Raw genomic sequence first — 18,133 nt, forward strand, 5'->3', positions numbered from 1 at the left:
AACTTTGAAATGTATCACAGATCTGCAGCAAAATTGGATTTCAGATGATTTAATGGCCATGAGTTCTAAGTTCTTCTGAGTCAAATTGGGTATTTAAAGTCTTGTTACTGGTTTTTGGCACATCCCTTACATCCTTCTCATYGGGTTATATCTTGCTGTACCTGAAATGAGACTTCTGCCTTGGTAAAGATGTAATAAAAGAAAGCTTCTCTTTCACATCCCTAGAGAAAAACTTGTTTTACAAGGAGCTGTRTCTTCTTCTTAGACTGCATGCTGCTTCTGGAATTAGCAACACATCATAGCCCATCTATCCATGAACAGAGGCAGGGTGTTTTTCTGATTATTACTGCCTTCTTAGATTAAATACTTTGTCTAAGTATTACCACACTGTCACCTTGCAGGGTTTTTCTTTGTGGGTTGGTCTCAATAATTCTTCACGATATTATATGATTGTTTGGTATCAGTGTACCTGAGATTCAGAATTCCTACCTTCAGGTTCCTGTGTGGTTTATAACGTTCACCCTTTTAAAACAATTAACAAATTTGCAATGAATAATTGTGAATTATTTAAGTCTTTGTTTCTCTTTGCTGGTTTGTGCTTTGTAAATGCTCTTTGCTGCTAAGTCACAAAATACTTGCTTTCACCATGGCTTCCACTATTTATACATGTTTGTTTCACTATTTTATTGTCATGCTTCTTTTTTAATGTGAAATTTGTTTTGCATTTTCTCTGCAGTGTAAGGAGGGTTTAAATAAAAGCAAACTCTCTTTTGTTTACTGGAATGCCTGTGGTGGAGGAGAAACTTACCCTGCTCCCTGGGCCATGTAGCAGCACTTGTCTTTTTGAAATGTTAGTAATTTCTAACATTGTGACTGTGGGAGTTTTCTGAGTGCACAGTCCRTTCTCTGCTGTACTCCAAATTACACCCAGGACTTCGAATCAATCTACCTGTACTGTTTTTAATTCAAATTGTGGATGGAGCTGACTCCATCTGGAAACTCTGCCTTGAAAATAGATACCTAAAAACTTCAGCCATGACTTTTAGCTCTCCTGAGTCCATCCTAGGTCTCCCTGGGCACAGATAAGCCAAACGAGGTCACCATTGAAAGGAAATTCATACAGCCTAACTCAAGTGTCTTGRTGCTTGAGGCCCTGGGGATGTRAGAGGGCATTTCCAGAKAGTGGTTGAGTGAGAAATCCTRCCACATTTGGAACTGGCCACATTTTCACATCAGTAGTACAAGGAGCTTGGACTAAACTTGGCCCAAACTGAAGTGCCTTAGGGCTCAGAGATGATACCTGACCCTCAACTTTTCAAAGACTCTGTCTGAAGAACTAAGCCTCTCTTCCTTCCCAACATCCAAGCATTTCTTTTTACTCATTTTAAAACTGAATCCTCATGTTTTTCTGGCTCTGAAGGCAGTACTTACGAAYACCTTATTAAAAATGCTACTCCCACTAACTGCACCACATCCTTCATATCATTTCATAGTTGACAGTCTCTAGGCTTGGGAGTACACTTCACCACATGCACAAAAATAAGCACGGCTCATTTTGCTGGAGGCACACTGACTCTTAAACCCCCTGATGAATTGGACCTGTGTTAGTCATACCAACTTCTGCCTCAAAAGGCTTATGTTTTTTTTTCTGTAGAAAACGCCAGACTTCTCTCTATCAGCTACTTKTACCTGTTTTGATATGAGACCACTATTTATCTTGAGTTAAGTGCAAACCTGGCTTTCAGGTAGTGGTAATCATCCTGATCCGTTCCAAAATGACTTCATTTTTTCATAGATTCTCTCTTCATTAGGCAACATGAGCTTTATGTAAGAGATCCTTCAGAGGAGCAGGATCCTCTCCAGGGCAGGACGGAGACTGGGGCTGATAAAATCTTCTCTTTTTTCACCTTCACCACTGGTGCAAGAGAGCCTGCCCTTCATCATGCAGAAATTTGGGCCCACAGCTAAAACACTGGCATCACTCTCTCACTTTCCAAGCAAAATTATAGCAATTTTTGATATAAAGGATCAAGTTTGCTTTCACAGAAGATGACCCAGATGCTGCTGGTTGCAGTTGAAATGATTACCTGAAAACAGATTTATTGCGAGGCACATTTTGTATACCATGGAAAAGTAGGATAGCATGTCAAAATACCCAAAGATAATTATTAAAGGTTAATAAAACATATCTTTCYATTAGCTTCTTTTCAAAATCAATGAGTGTGATACATTATTATWATAATAACTCTGGTGATTTAGGCTTCTTAATACTGTCTCTTGGGAACATTCCAAAACTTTAATCTCATTATTCTTGTGAGTCTTGGGAGATAAGCAAGAGAAGAATGCTTGTCAGATTTCCCGCCGACTTAATGAATATAAAACAAAGATACATAGCCAAGCTTCAGATTCAGGTTGTACTAAATGCAGAATTTCTSTGGAAACACTCTGTGTTTGTGAAAYTGTCTCCACAAAATCAAAAGCTGTATTTAAGTTCTCAGAGAAATCTTGCTCACTAGGTTTTTCCCATTGTTAAGTTCAGTACTTTTCATACTCTTTTTTTCTTGGCCACAGAAGTGTGAAACTGTTTTATTATGAACTCGGTGTTAGAGAAGGTTTTAAAACAATGGTGGTACAGTGAAGAGCTTATTTCAGGGCACTATAGATAATAGTCCTAATAGTAGGGGTTGGTTTACSTCTGTTTTATAACACCCAGCAGTGTCCTCAGTGGCTTTGTTATCTGTGAAACAACTTCATTTGTGCAACTTCGTTTTCCACAGTTTAGCTGCATTCTCTAGAACCTGTTTTATGGTTGTCTTTACATCACCTTCAGCAGCTGAAGGAAGAGCTGATCCATCTGGGAGCCACTWACAAAGCTGGTGTTCCCTCTCTGCAGGTCAAAGAGATCGTGGCTCAGCACACCAAGGAGTGGTCCGAGATGATCAACACGCACAGCGCCGAGGAGCAGGAAATCCGYGACTTGCACTTGAACCAGCAGTGTGAACTGCTGAAGAAACTGCTCATTAATGCTCATGAACAACAAACCCAGCAGCTGAAATTCTCCCATGACAGGTGAGCAGGGCAGGGCTGCCCGATAATGAGGGCTTGGTTTRGGTCTGCTCTGGGCAATGCTCCAGGTTTTTGCATTGACGGCTGCCAAAGGCTGAATGCAGGGTAGAAGTAAAAGAAGTGACCATACAAGGCTTAGGTAGATGGAGGAATGGGCTTCTCAGGTGGTTTAGATAATCTGAACTTCACTAAAGGCAGCAGGGCTGATGAAGCATTGGTGGTTTACACTGACTTACCCAGGAACTTCAATTCAGAGGCTGGAAACGGAGAAGTATCAAATATGGAAATACCCTTTGGAGTTGCTGTCAGCTCTGGACTGGTTTTTATAGCACTGGTGGCTGTAAGAAAGATCCATAAACAGTGATATCAGAAGGGTTTGCAGGATAATCTGCTTTACACTGAGGTGTTACCTTCGTACAATATCCTGCCAAAATCACAGTGAAAATTCTACACAACACTACTGCTTTTGTAATTAACCATCCTGCCTATTTGAAATCAAATAAAATTAAAATCACATCATAGTCACAGTGCTAAAAATGGTGGTAAGTACAGGAGTTTTTTTTTTTTTATCCAATGTTCTATTATCCAAAGCAGCCTAATAGCATATAAACATAAAATATGTGTGTACACATACATAAATATATATATATTCATACATATGTACATTCACATGCAATTGTCTTCAGCAAATTTCACATAAAAAGCATGGGGGAAAATAAATAAGTAAATCACATTTGAAGAAGGAATTGAAATKATTTCTTTTAATTCCTGAGTGAAAAAAAAAGCTTATCTTTGCATCAGAGAGAACACATGCTGGGACCTGCAATCTTTCCAGCCAACAGAGAATTGTCCCAGCAAAAAGCTTGTAGTGARCTCATCTTTATGTTAATCTCTGTGTTAATGCATTTCTTCAAGCTGTTGTGAAGAACATACCCAGGCAAATACGAAGTCCAAAAATTGTTAAATTATAATACAAATCCATAATTTGAAAGTTATTAGCCAGAGGAAGGTGCAACTCTTGGTGCTGTCTCTCTAAATCATACTTGGCTGCATCAGCCCAGGAAATCACATCACTTCTTTTTTTTTGAGTCTTTTTGTCTATCCTACTTGAAATTCATCAGAATGCTTAGTAGATAATTTACTAATATATGGTCTTTGAAMTTAAGTGTTTTGTTTCCTTTTCCATACATACTTCCATGTTTGCTTAACTTTGCTAGAAGCTGTCAATCCAGGCAGCTACTACATATACACTAAGGCAAAACTTAACATTTTCTAAAAGCTTTTTTCTCATAGTTTGGTCTTTGGACTTAGAATTACTGTGTCTGTATGTTGTTTAAACAGCTCTCTATCACTTCTTGAATATGAATCTTGTATTCTTAGCAATTAATCTTCCTTTCTTGTTAGAAATCATGTGTGTCCAGTCCATGTTTTGCTCTATGTTTAAAACTACAAAGAACCAGATCTGAAAATYTACATCCTGATAAATATTGAGAACTTCTTTTTCTCAGCTGTCCTAGGAGTAACAACCTTCAAAATTCTTTCTGCTTTATTCATTGCAATTTAKTGTGTTTCTGCTTATTTGGGAATTTGTGTGAAAGCCTAAATATGCAGACAGGGGACTTTACTGTTTAAAACAAGTTTAAAACTGTGTCGGAATCTATGAATACTTCAGCATCATTTGGACTGTGAAATATTGAAATGTGAATAATAATGCCCCAAAGAGATTGCACACTTTGTAATTTGTAAACTTTTTAATGGGATATATTGTGTATATTAATTTTATCTGTAGAGACCAGGAGACAATTCAGGTGTCCACAGGAAAAAGGGATCTGTGTGAGGGCAGTGTGGGAGGTGGAGCAGGCTCTCTGTTCTTGCCCTTCCCTCTCCCTGAGMCGGGGTAATGAGTTGGATATCAGCACAGAGGGCACAGGGCTGGGAGCAGAGATCAATGATCTCAAATGCTGCAGTTGTCTGCTGTAGGGAAGGTGCTTTCCCTCCCTGTGCAGTGCAAAAAGCAATTGCAGGCTGTGCTTTCAGCTCATTTAAAAACAAAGCAGAAGGCAGCAGATACTACTGAAAACATGAAGCTTATTGAACTCCAGGGGCACTGAATCCCCTGCCTCCCCAGAATGAGTTGCCTTTACTGGTCTGGATGTGGTGATCCTGCAGCATTTCAGAAACTGGGGACATGAGGCTGTTATCCAAAAGCATTATGTACTCAGATAAAATAACCTGAGACAGAGAAAATTGTCTGGTGGGTTTTTTGAGTAGAAGAAGAGATTTCTATTCATTCAAACAATATTGGTGTCAGAAAATAACATGTTAATGCACTTTGATGTCATCTAAATATATATATAAATTCCAAGGATAGACTTACATGCTTAAAATTAAATATCCCTTTAAAAGACATGTTTATATAAATGTCAGAGGTGCAGWCACCCTGCCACAGTAGGGAATCAGCAGCTAAATCTTGCAGTGACACATTTTTCAGAATCTTTTTTTTTTCTTATTTTCTTTACCATCCTGGCTTATCCACCTCTCCCAGTTACCTCTGGCTCCAGGAATCACCACTGCATGTGGGAGGCAGAATATTTTTCCTGGAGACAGCATGATGTGTTGGCCCTTTCAGCCACCTCCATGGCCATTGCCTCATTTCTAAATCATCAGTGATGCACAATAGTCCTCTAATCCTCTTAACTTCTTTCACTCTAAAATTGTGCYTGATGCAAACAGGCTAAATCAATTTGAACACCTACACTAACATTTTTCATGTTCTTTGGCACAGTAATCAAAATAAATTGTTTCAGCACTCCTCTTAAGACAGTGTGCTTGAAAATCATTTCAATTTCAGTAGAGAAAATAAAAGCTTTTATTTGGAGAAAGGATTGTTGGGATGAAATGTGCTCTCAGCACAACATTTTTTTAGAACCCAAACTAATTKTTGCTGTGATACCACTGCTTTAAATCTGTATCCAGGAAATGCTTCACCTTGCGGAATCTTGGAGCGTTAAAAAAAAAAAAAAAGGCACCCCAATTCTTTAATAAATTTTTTAAAAAGCTCTCTTATTTCACAGGAAAGGCTAAAAGGTTCTGTAAGCCAGAAGGAGAAATCAAACAGAAACCTGACCATGGCCTAAATCACTCTTTTCAGAAGTTTTAAAAGGAAGTCTGTCAGCCCATACCACAACTAGCAAATATTATTACTGTTGATATTGCTGTCACCTTCTGAGTGCAGGATTTATAAGTTTTTTAGTCAGACAAATTGTGTTTTCTAAATGGCTGATAGTAGAACAACTCATATACTAGGGAGAAAAGAGAATATTTGATACCCTTTTACAACACTGAGATTGTAAAAAGTGCTTTAAACTGATCTTTCAGATTATATTCTCTGAAACAAATTGAGATTTCTGGATGTCTGCTCAAATTGCACAAATTCTACTCAATGGGAGGGAATTTTCACRTGGTTTGTTCTTTCCTCTTCCTTGATACTTCAAGGAAAATGTAACCATGGTGCAGAGGAACCCAACCTCCATGACAGCTGTGCCTTAGACATTAATGACTTCCTTTGGTTTTGCCCAGGGAAAGCAAGGAGATGCGTGCCAACCAGGCCAAGATATCCATGGAGAATAGCAAAGCCATAAGCCAAGACAAATCTATCAAAAACAAAGCTGAAAGAGAGAGGTGAGTATCCCTTCCTGACAAAGGAAGAATGCTGTSAAAGGCTGACAGAGGAAGTAATGGATTATAAATTATATTAAAATCATGCTTTTATGTATAGAAACAAGGTCTAAAGATTGGGCTGGATATATTTTTAGATAATCATCTTMGAAAATAAATGGCTATTTTCTCATATTTATCCTTTTAATAACTCTGATGCCTTGGTCATCTATGACTGACTAGAGTAGGTCTAATCACATTATTACATGTTCATTATTGTGCTGCAAGAGCATTATACTTTTTTGCTTTTCCAGTAAAATGAAGGCCTGACTGAGAAGGGAATAAAAGCAGAAACTACACAATGATGTCTCATAAGCCTTCGGGGTTTCCCCTTCGCTTTGGCATTGCCATCTGGCTCGTTCTTTCCCCTTTTACATTCCCTCCCTGGCACTGGGCTATTTTGGTCCCAAAGTTGGAACCTGCTCCCTCTGAACCAAGTCCCCTGAGTGCTGCACAATCCCARCTCATCAGGAGGATGAGTTGTCAGAGCCCTTGGTAACCGTTTGCTTTGTTGTGTCAGCCCTCACTAATGACTCCAAGAGAAATCTGCTCCCACATCTGAAAGCAGTTCTGGTTCACAGGCTGATTCAACTGTTTGAACTATTTTTGTTCTCTTTCATGGCAGAAATCTTAGGAAGAGACACTTTGGGCATTTTATGTGACTATTAGTTGTATATTTATATTTTGCTTGAATAACAGCTTTAAGCAYTGATAAATGTGATTTTGCATGTGATCGTCAGATGATTTTTTTTCCCATTACCACTCTTAAGACACACAACACTTTYAATATGCCAAAATAGAGAGCAGAGTACAGAAAGGGATGCACAAATTAATTAAAYAATTTTTCAAAGTTTTGAGCACCATTCTTGAGTAAAGGAAAAGCAGACTTTGTTCACAACAGTCCAGTCTTCAATCATGCTGTCAGTTTACTTGGAAATCTCTCAAGTGTGAAGATGTGTAGCCAGAGGAGTGTGCAATTTGCCATTTGTCCCACCTGGTACAGATAATCAGAAAACAAAATGCACCTTAAGAGTTTGTGGTTCTCTCARTTGTAGCTTTTGWGTTTCTTTTTTTTCCAATGAGTCTTCATGGAGAACGTTTGCATTTTTTTCAGGCGAGTCAGAGAACTGAACAGCAGCAACACAAAAAAGTTCCTGGAAGAGAGAAAAAGGGTAACTATAACTTTGACCAAGTCACTGGGCAGTGTTTCTGGATATTCTTTTTCATTTCTCTGTGTTGAGAATCCAACTCTAGTAGATTTTTGTCTTTGCTCTGTTCCGCATATTTGTAGCATCAAAGATCTGACATYTATATAAGAGAAAGTTATTTTGAATTAACAGCATTACTTTTCATTCCTGTGTGCTTGCCAAGTCTATGTATTATGTGCAATATGTATGATATAGACCTATTAATTATATCTATTAAATAAAGCTATAATTAATATYAGGCTTTTCTAAAGATTGGATGATAGACTAGACCTCCTGTGATGTTTTGTGCTATCTAAATGGGGCAAGACACCATATCTATATGTATTTTTCAAGGAAGTCTTAGTTTTACTTGTTAATAATGTGTTATATTCTTCCCCCCATTATTTTCTCTCAATTCCAGCTGGCAATGAAGCAGTCAAAGGAAATGGATCAGTTGAAAAAAGTTCAACTTGAGCACTTAGAAGTCTTGGAGAAGCAGAATGAGCAGGTATCTTGTTTTAAAGGCTTAGGAGAAAAGCRAGCTAGAGAAAACAGTAACCAGAGTCAGGCTGAGTAGAATCCTTCTGAATGTAAGTCTTTACCAAAATGGTGAATTTTTCGTGGTCACTCACCTACTTTGGGAGTCAAAATGAAGAGGTGAAGTGACTTAAATGATGATACAGCACCAGATTTGTTTCAGCTGAGCCTGTGGGAGCTGAACTGCTCAGGCAGAGTGCCCTTTCAGCTGTTCAGCCATGCTGATACTCGTTAGCCAGATATGACAGTCATTAAGGACCCAGCATATCCATTTTAATTACTCCCCAAAAGTAACTCAAGCAAATCGGTTTCCTTCATTTTGGAGCTTACAATTCTAGTACTGATTGAAAAATTAGAGGGGAAACGTGCCCAGAGCATCTCTGAACTCTGAGAGACAGTGAGTTTGGACTGAATTCTAGAGATAYACAGTAGCATGGGGAGTTTTATCTGTACTAGTACACCCTTTCCTAATTAAAATACCTTATTATTTTCTGCTAGTTTATAAGCCTTTTTTTAAATTTTAATTGAAAAACTACTTGGCAAGGAAAGGAAAATTCTAATCTTATTTCTGGTGGAAGCAACAGTATGTTCTGAGCAGTTCCCTTGCTGAAAGATTGAGCCAGAAGAGCTGGAATAATTGCCTGGATTTGCAGTACTGCACTTAAAAATGTAAACTGCAAGGGGAATATACCCAGCAGTTYAGTGAGGTGAGAGAGAAGGGGAGCATTAATACCCACTACTTTCCTTTTAATACCCATTACTGTCAAAGGTTATGTACTCACTTCTTTATTTGTTAAATGTTCAGAATTAGAACTCTCTGGAAGACATCCATAATATAAATTAAAGCCATCTTGCAGAGGGGTGGGGAAGGGAAGAATACAGGCAAATGAAGTACTTCCAAAGTCAGGAGAGAATCCTACAGCCCCAAAAGCTGCAGCCTGGGTAACTTCCAGGGAGTGACAGCMCTGTAGGATCTCAGGTGGCTGCTACCACCAAGCCCCAGCCACCACAGCTCTGCTCCACCTCCTCCTGGACAGCAGCCACAAGTGTCACTCTGATCCCTCACGGGGTTGCTGCAGGTGCCATCTCCAACATCCAGCATGAATGGATCTGTCAGTCTGCTTCTGAGCAGTAGCTAAAGGCAGGGTGACAGGATCTGGGGGAGGCAGGACCTGGGGGAGGAAATTGGGCTATGGCAGATCTGTAGCATCACTGTGATAGCTGACAAAAAAAATGATGGGCTTGATCCAGGACTGGGTGTTACCAGTTCTTCCTTTCCACTGTCTTCACAGAGCTTTGGATCCATTTTTTTAAAAAACATAAGGAGAGAACAGAATGATTCTGGTTCTGCCTTAAACCRTAATGTGATAAGCAGGCTGTGTGTAAGGGATGAGTGTGAGTGACTAAAGGGTCACCTCTGAGCAATCAGGCACATCCTCACCTGGGCTGCCAGCTCTGCCCAGGGGTGGGAGCAGCCTACATGAGCTTGCTCATTTGCCATTTAAGTCAGCTTAAATCATCAGTTATTAAATGGAATAAGCTCCTCCATGTGCTGGTTCTCACTTCTGTGTGGGCATGTGGTGGCCTCTGCCACAGGGGCTGTCCTTAACAGCTTTTCAGCTTGCTCTTAATTTGATCCATCAGAGCATGTATTTCCATACGTGCTGTTTGAACCATTTCCTTGTAGCCCCAAAACAGCACCAGTGCAGCCCCCAGCTGGCTCTGGTTTCACTGTGATGTACCTGGATGTGTGAAAGCTGGAGCCAGGTGGTAATTGTTGAATGACCATTTCAAAACACTTTTTTTTTTCCTGATGAAGCAAGGCAAGAAAATTTTCATACAAATATACAATGGAGAAAAGTAGAACTTTGGGTGGAAACAGCATTCAGTACAAACTGTTATGAATTTAAATTTGTTTTGTTTTATGTATGTTTTTCTTGCATTAATTTTTCAATCTCACTTCAGTTTTCATTCATTTATTTTGCTTCTTGTTGTATTACTCGATTTTGACATTTTTATTTTTGTACAAACAGCTTTTGAAATCCTGTCATGCAGTGTCTCAAACACAAGGTAGGATGGACGTATAATAAGCAAACTATTATTTCAGTGTGCTTTCCTTCTAAATTAAATCATTATCATTGGAGCCCTCCTTGTAAATGCAACCATTGGGAAGTGCCATTGACATAGCACAGTGTTAATCTTGTTTGCACACAGATATTTGAGTCTGACACAATATTAACAGTATTTTGTGCTTTAGCATCTGAAATTCAGATGAATGTGAGCAGTGGTGTGCAGAGGAAATATTTAGAGATTAATTTGTACATTAGCTGCTGTTGCTGGAAGATCTGCTTAGAGCTCCAAACAGTTTCTATGAGAGTGTTGACCTAAGCAAAGTATTTTAGTGCTAACACACATATGATTAGCTGCTAATGCTGACAGACAGACAAAGGGTATCCACACATCTTAGTAAGGTAATAAAATAAGTGATTCCACGCTAAGAATAGTGAAATATAGAACAGATAGCTGGAAATAGCTTCCTAATGTCTGTGGMAGAGCACTTTAAAATTCACTTCAAATTCCAACACGTTACAAGCTCTGGCAATTACACTTTATGATGTGGCTGTGCTGCTGTGGCTTCCTAAATAATCATTACTCCAAGAAATCTCTATTAACCCTTGTCTTACCAAGGAAAAAAGCCACCCTGGGCTGGAACATCCCCTTGTACGGTACTGCCTGATCTGAATTACTCCCTTGAACTGATAACATCTTGCACCACTGACAGCACCCACTGGAACAACATTTATTTATGGACACATAATAATGAAGAAATATTCATTAGGCTGGAAAAAAAAATCTTCTTTTACTGTATGTGTTTCCCAGCCTGTCTGAGGTGTCTACTAGTAGAGAGCATCCTGAAAGCAGAGTCCATTGGCTGCCCCTGACTCCATGGATCCACTGTAGGTTCCAGAGGGGTTGTGCTGGTGTGTTCACATCMGAATGCACTGTCTGACCCAGCCTCAGAATGGCACAAATGAGCAGCCTGGTCCTCTGCTAGATGCTAATGTAGTCTTTGAAGMCAGGTTCTCTAAAAGAATTCCATACACAATACACTGGAACACAGAATATTTATAGGACACCCTGTGCCTGTAGTCAAGTCACAAGCCTGAAACGTGAAATGTGTGAGTCACTGAGAAACAACCACAGGGTTTTGTTTTGTTTTACTTGAATGTTTCATTTCACACACAGGCAAAATCCAGCCAACATTTCAGAAGAGGTTGTCCATATTGATTTATTTATTGTGTTTCCATATTTTCATGTTAAAATTATTTCTTCATTACTTTCAAGCTTTTAAGTCATTTAAATGGAGAACGTTGATTAATTTTTAATCATATTTATGACAGTTGCTTTGCTAGTATCGTAATTACTTTTTTTTCCCCCAAGAAGATGATGAGGATGATTAAGCAAGTGCAGGGCTAGATTTTTCRAGAAGGCAAGTATGTCACATCTGCATAAATCCACATTTACCTTGCAGGAGGAATAGAAGTGCACCCTCATTGCTTTAGACCTACATCTGCCCATTTTCACATATGCAAATGTGTGTTTACACATCCAGAATAGGTGGCTCCTTAAGTAGCAGCTTCTGTACCAAAGTTCCCTGTCTAAGCAACTTTTACACCTTCTGGGGGAGTGCAGCTGATAGAAATCAAGTCCCCTAACCATTATGCYCTGCATGACGGATATGCAGCTTTTACACCAAAGAAAATAGCAGCTTGGATTGTGTCTTTCTAAAACTTGTCCTAATGCTCCTGAGTTTGATTGTATTGATGGGTTGGATTGCCCTCTGGGTCCATTTATTCAGGGTCCTTGGGGTTTTGGATTTAAATAACTTCCCAGATTGAGAACCCTCGGGGAAAATGGAGATGCTGACTCTCAGCTCCTTTAAACAGCAGAATTTCAAACCAAAACACSGTAACAGAGGAGAGAGTGTGGCTAYATGTACGTCTGAGAGAGAGAGAGGAAGGAAATTAAAAAATGCCCTCTGAGAGGGGATTCCCAGGCCAGTCACTGTTTACACGCAGAGCTTTAACTCTGCCTGCAGAGCCCGAGGCAGACAGGGTTTATAGTGAGGTCTGGCAAAGACTCATTGCTGGATTTTGCATAATGCATTTGGATACAGTTGCAGGTGGATTCAAGGTGTGTAATGTCATGAAGCATATAGCAGGATTCTAATCCTGAGGTGAAACACACCCCCTCTGTAATCATAAGGATCTCCATGTCAGACAAAAATGATTTTTAAAAAAAATACARTATTTTTTAAAAATACTACTTTAAAATCCTGCCTTCTGCAGGGGAGATGTTACACAGATGGATTTTTGTCATTCTTTGTCTTTATGAAAGAAACAGGTCCAGATCAAAGATGAATTCTCTAAACATTTCAGGCATTAACATGTTGCAGTACTCTCACAACAGCAGTAAGAATACATTCCCTATCAGGAGAAACAGTCAAATTGGCATCTGCCTAACTTTCTTCCCCAAAATAGGAGCTTCTGCATTTTACCACACACTTCTTTAGAAAGTCAGCCTGTGACTCCCAGAACAGAATAAAAAAAATTTCCAAGGATTTATAGATAAAAGGATTACATCCAATTTTGAAAACAGAATGACATGGGGTGGGGGGGACGAAGGGTGTAAAAAAAATATTACCAATCTCTTCAGTGTGTTTTGCCTGTGTTTCACTTAGACACTCATGTAAAACATGCTTCACTGGGAACAAAAGGTCTAATGCAAYGCTTCATGCGGTTATTTTGGATTGCAGGCAAAGGAGATGCAGCAGATGGTGAAGCTGGAAGCAGAGATGGATCGCAGGCCAGCAACAGTGGTTTAAAGCCTCAACAAGCAAATTGAAGTTGGAGAGCACAGCATCCTTAAAATGAGAGCAAAACGCAAAATAACATTGCAGAGGTTGAAGAGTGGGCTTTTGTTTTGGTTTGGTTTTGGCAGGGGTTTGTTTTGGGTTTTTTGTTCTTAATATTCAAGTGTAGCTATGGACCACCAAGTCTTAAGGTTTGCATTGTTTCTTTCTTAACACTGGGCACTGACTTTCCTTTGTTGGATTTCCATAAGAATTTCCTTTGTTCAGAAAAACCCCGACCCGAAGATGAAGAGAGTTTTTAARCCCCATCCTGTGTTCCTTTCTATGTCTCACCAGGCACCTTGCCTGCATCCGAATCACAAGAGCAGAGCCTYGAAAAAGAGGAGATCCCTTTAACATCATCTCAGATGGCAACAAAGCCGTAGTTCAAGTCGTGTAATTTCCCATTTGTGTTCTCATGTGTGATGTGCTGTGCAGAAACCCCATGCTGCCAGACCCTGCCAYGCCACGCCTCCTCAGATGCTCGGCACCTGATGTCCCTGAGCCCACTGAACTGGACCTTATGCCAAGTAATAATTAGGATAGKAAGGAGTTGAGTTTGGGGTGATTTTAAATTATATTCCAAGGGGGTTTTTTTTCAGGCAGCAGACAGCAGGCAGTTGAAAGGTAACTGCGTTTATTCAAAAGTACAATGTGTACAAAGTCATCGGTCAAATTCATCAGCTGCAGCAGTAACTTAACAGGGTATTTCTGCAGCCTAATGATGTCATTCACAAGTGCCATATCAACTCTTTYCATGTCTGAGTGGAGCCAATATCCTGTGGAAGTTACTGCAGTGGATAACCTGAGGGAAATACAATGTATTTGTGCCAAAACTAATCAGTGCTCTAAGGAATTCCATATTAGGCACTTTAAGAAAAGTTTACATCCTACATTGCTTGTATAGAAATTGCATTTTGATCCTGTTGCTGCAGATCCCGGATACTACAGTTCATTGTAACTTAAAAGATTGTTTAAATGGCTTTTGGCAAAAAGTTTGTAACTGTGAAAATGTAAAAAGTATTTATACACTTGGGAAACACAACATTGTAGAAAACCACATACGTGTTGCCACGTGATAAAATTAGTAAGCAGAAATGCTAAGAGTATGTTTGCATGTGATACAAATGCTACTAAGGCTGTAATGCCTCCTATATGACCACAGTCATGCTACTAGCTGGTAAATACTGAGTAAATGTATGGCACAGAATATTGTTTGATTAATTACAAAGACTTTTAGCATTACAAGKTCTCTATATATATGTGTGTATATTAATTATGTGGGCATTCTTGATACTTGTAGTAAAAGAAAAAGTACATAACTAATTTAATTTTACACAGAAGTATTTATGCAGATTTTCAGAATTTCATATCAGGAATAACCTTTTTATGTCCATTAGATATAAAAAAAMCAATTTGCTAATGTGTTAATTTGCATGTTTCCAGAGCTTGCTGTAGTTATATTGCAGAACAATGCATGTAAGCATTCGGCTTGGAATTTGTCCATGCTGCCAATTCAAAGATGACTGTATGGAAAACTGGTAGTTTAGAACAAATCAGATTCCTGATTTCAATGTACTAAGCACCAATTACTTTGTTGTATATGCTTGTACAAACAAATTCTACATATTCCTATAAACAAAATTAATGAAGAGAGATAATTATGTTATTGTCAGTCCTGAGATGAAACTTTCAACTTCTCTAATAAAAACCTTAAAAAATCAAATCCTTTAGTTTTGATTGCAGTGAATTGCAGGGTGGTGGTGTTATTAATTGCAAATTTTTAGCAAGTTGTATTTCCTGTAAAAGTGTGCATAGTGTAAATATATTGCTATCACAGCTTACTTAGTCAAAGGAGTCTTTTTGTTTTTTAAATTTTATATAAGTGATAGAAGCACTGTGCAGCACTAGAGAACTGCCCCAGCTGAGTGTAGCAGCACAACCTGGAAATGCAGCAGCCTGAGTGCAGTGTAGCAGCAACTGAGACAGAGGTCAGTGACTCTTTAGGTGTTTAAAGCAGGGTTTAAACAAATGTGTGATGCATAATCAGAATTCCCATTCTGATGCTACAACCTAGGGAGGCATCTCCTGCTCCTTGATGATCCATAATGTTTTAAAAGACAACTTGTGTACCAGAAGCAGTTCACCCTGCTCTCTAAGCCTGGCTCAAGTGCTGGATGGAGCTGGGAGAAGAAGCCTTTTCAAAGCATGCTGGACAGGATTTTTGTCATGGTTTTTCTTTTAATTCAAAATGTCTCTAAAACACAGCTGGTGGAGCCAGTGCTGTGAGCTGGAATCTTGTACTGTTGCCTACTGCAGTGGTTTCTAGCCAGTAAGGGGAAGCAAATGACAGACCAGGTATGGAGGGAAGTGGATGGTGAGGCAGATTAGGCTCACTTAGAGCCTGGCTGGAAAACCCTGCCCTACCTGATAAATTGCTGGGAATGAAGGGCTTGGGTTCAGCCCACGGCCCTCTCTGAGGAAGATCCAACCTGCCTATTTAATTCCTTGGTTAGCATCCCATCCATCAGGGGAAAACACAGGTTTTGGAAGGCTACAGAATACTGTCCAGAGCTTCTCTCTGAGTCTGTGCTCCCTGCTCAGCCAGGAGCGAGACATTCATCAATTYAGAGAGAAAAATGGGCTTCTGTGAAACYGCCGAGTAGGAAACCTCAGCTCCCWGACTCCACTCCCCACACTGAGGCGTATTTCATCCACTGACAATTTAGCATAAAATGCAGGCARTAATTTGAAATTAAGTGATGAATTTTGTCAGCTAAGTATTTTGAAATACTGTTTAAGTAGTATTTGATTCAAAAAATTATTTGAAGTTTGGCTGCTAATGTAATGAGGTGAGRATTTCCATTGAGATGAAATAGGCTAATCAATTTGAACATTGATACTGAGTTAAAGCAGTTTAAAGTGTCATTCCCTGCCGGGGTGATGGATTCCACTTCAGTGAAATTTTGTCGAGGGAAGTGGCAGATTCTCCCTCTCTGAATCTCTTCAGATAAATTCAGCTGTGATGGGGAGGGTCACGACACCCTGGCCTCAMAGACAGCCTGCTATTCTTCCACTTCCAGTAATGTGGGGGTTGGTCCTTAACCCGACTGTTTCCAGGTGGGGGTCTGTTTAACCCCTGCACCACCTGAGTGTCATTAAACTGCATCACAGAGACCCAAAATACCCCTTAGGGGTTGATTTCCCTGCAGACTCCGGGTGCTGCCTGTGGAACCAGCTGCAAGTGGCAAGCACATCCTAGAACCAATCGGCCAGAAARTGTGTTCCTCCTGGATGTGCCAGCAGTGGTCCCAGTGCTGCCACTGTGCTCCCTTTGAGGAGGCTGGTAAGAGTTGTTATTTCTGCTTTTTGGGGGTAGCAAGGGGGATTCAGCCTTCAGAGACACTCAGACAGCCCCCAGAGCGGGGGATAAGGGCAGTTTGCAAGGCTGGTTCCAGGTGATSCAGTCTGGGACCATAAATGCTGTGCAATCACAGCATTTTAGGGTGGCTGATGACTGGCTCCTTTAGATGAGATCTTTCTGCTCTGTCTGTATTTTGTGGACTGTTTGGTGCTAGGAAATCTTATGCCTTTCCCTTTTTTGCCACGGAAAGCAGGATGAATGTGGCTCTGCAGGCTGGAAAAGGCAATTGTCACTGGAGCCAAAGGCTTTGTTGTGCTGTGCAGCTGGGGGAGCACAGTTCCGTGCTGTGGGGCTGTGGGTCAGCCTTGCCTGTGTCTCCAGCACAGCTGCTCTCCCCCAGATGCTCCCTGGACCCTCCTGCACAGGCTGGATGCAGTGGCAGCTGCTCAGGATTGTGTTTTTTGAAGCTTAGAAGTCACCTAGAAACCTGTAAAAGGCTGGAAATTAAATAGTGGATGAGAGAAGGAAATAAAGGGTAGTTAAAGACTGAGCTCATCAGTGAAGGACCTGCAGAAGCCAGGCACTAAAATCACCACAGCAATACAGCCTATTACAGTCAAAGATTATACGTTATAGAGTATCATGGTTTTTCCTTTATATAGTCCCCTGAAATGATTATCCATAGGTTAATCCTGTATAACAACTGACACAAGTCTGACTGTATTTGGGGGTGTGCAGGAATGGCTCTTTATCATGAAACAGGAGAGAGAGAGAGGAAATAGTCAGAATGTATTTAATATGTACAGAAAGCAGAAACGGATTTTCAACATTATAGTTACAAAAATTAATATATTCCTCCAGTATCTGTATTTATTTTTTTAAAAGCCATTTCCCAGTAAAAAAAGCCCCTCTCTGCAGGTGTGTGGCCTGGCAGAGAAAGGGCAGCTGCCCACAATCAAAACTCACCTTGCATCATCTTGCTTTGCAAAACCCTGGGCCCGTTTCTTCCAGACGCCTTTTCCTGAACTATAAATGTGAATTGGTAGTGAATCCACGTAATGCCATCACTTCGCATCGCTGCTGTCCCTTTGGCTTTTTACCAAAAAAACATCCTCAGTGTAGGGCTCCTCATCCCCGCTGCTCCTGGGACTGTTGTCGCTGTAAATCGTAAATATTTGGATGTGCTCCTGGTCCCGGGGCGAGGGTGGCAGCACGTTAAAGCTCAAAAAAAAAAAAATGTCCCGATGAGAGGCGAGAAGAAATATTTCAACGTCGCATCACCGGGAGCAAGGGAGCAGCGCGGGGAATCGGCCGCACTCGCACCTCGCAGCCCCGCACGGAGCGGCAGCG

General features: G+C 40.2%; 1 protein-coding gene across 3 annotated transcripts in view; it reads left to right on the forward strand.

The window, feature by feature from the left end:
* PLCB4 (phospholipase C beta 4) overlaps positions 1-15,286 on the forward strand; it is a 184,120-nt gene extending 168,834 nt beyond the window's left edge. Inside the window, exons 34-39 of one of the 3 annotated variants that reach the window (XM_057382830.1) lie at positions 2,894-3,069; positions 6,646-6,747; positions 7,898-7,955; positions 8,392-8,478; positions 10,541-10,577; positions 13,324-15,285. In XM_057382830.1, coding sequence (XP_057238813.1) covers positions 2,894-3,069; positions 6,646-6,747; positions 7,898-7,955; positions 8,392-8,478; positions 10,541-10,577; positions 13,324-13,412 — 549 coding nt within the window. In that variant the 3' untranslated portion in view covers positions 13,413-15,285. Of the gene's footprint in view, positions 1-2,893; positions 3,070-6,645; positions 6,748-7,897; positions 7,956-8,391; positions 8,479-10,540; positions 10,578-13,323 lie in introns of all 3 variants that reach the window. The other 2 variants (XM_057382848.1, XM_057382838.1) reach the window with 2 other exon arrangements.
* Positions 15,287-18,133: the final 2,847 nt, after the last annotated feature.

Source organism: Malurus melanocephalus, unplaced genomic scaffold (genome assembly GCF_030028575.1).
Source record: "Malurus melanocephalus ecotype Western Australia unplaced genomic scaffold, MMel_1.1 scaffold_13, whole genome shotgun sequence".
NCBI lineage: Eukaryota > Metazoa > Chordata > Aves > Passeriformes > Maluridae > Malurus > Malurus melanocephalus.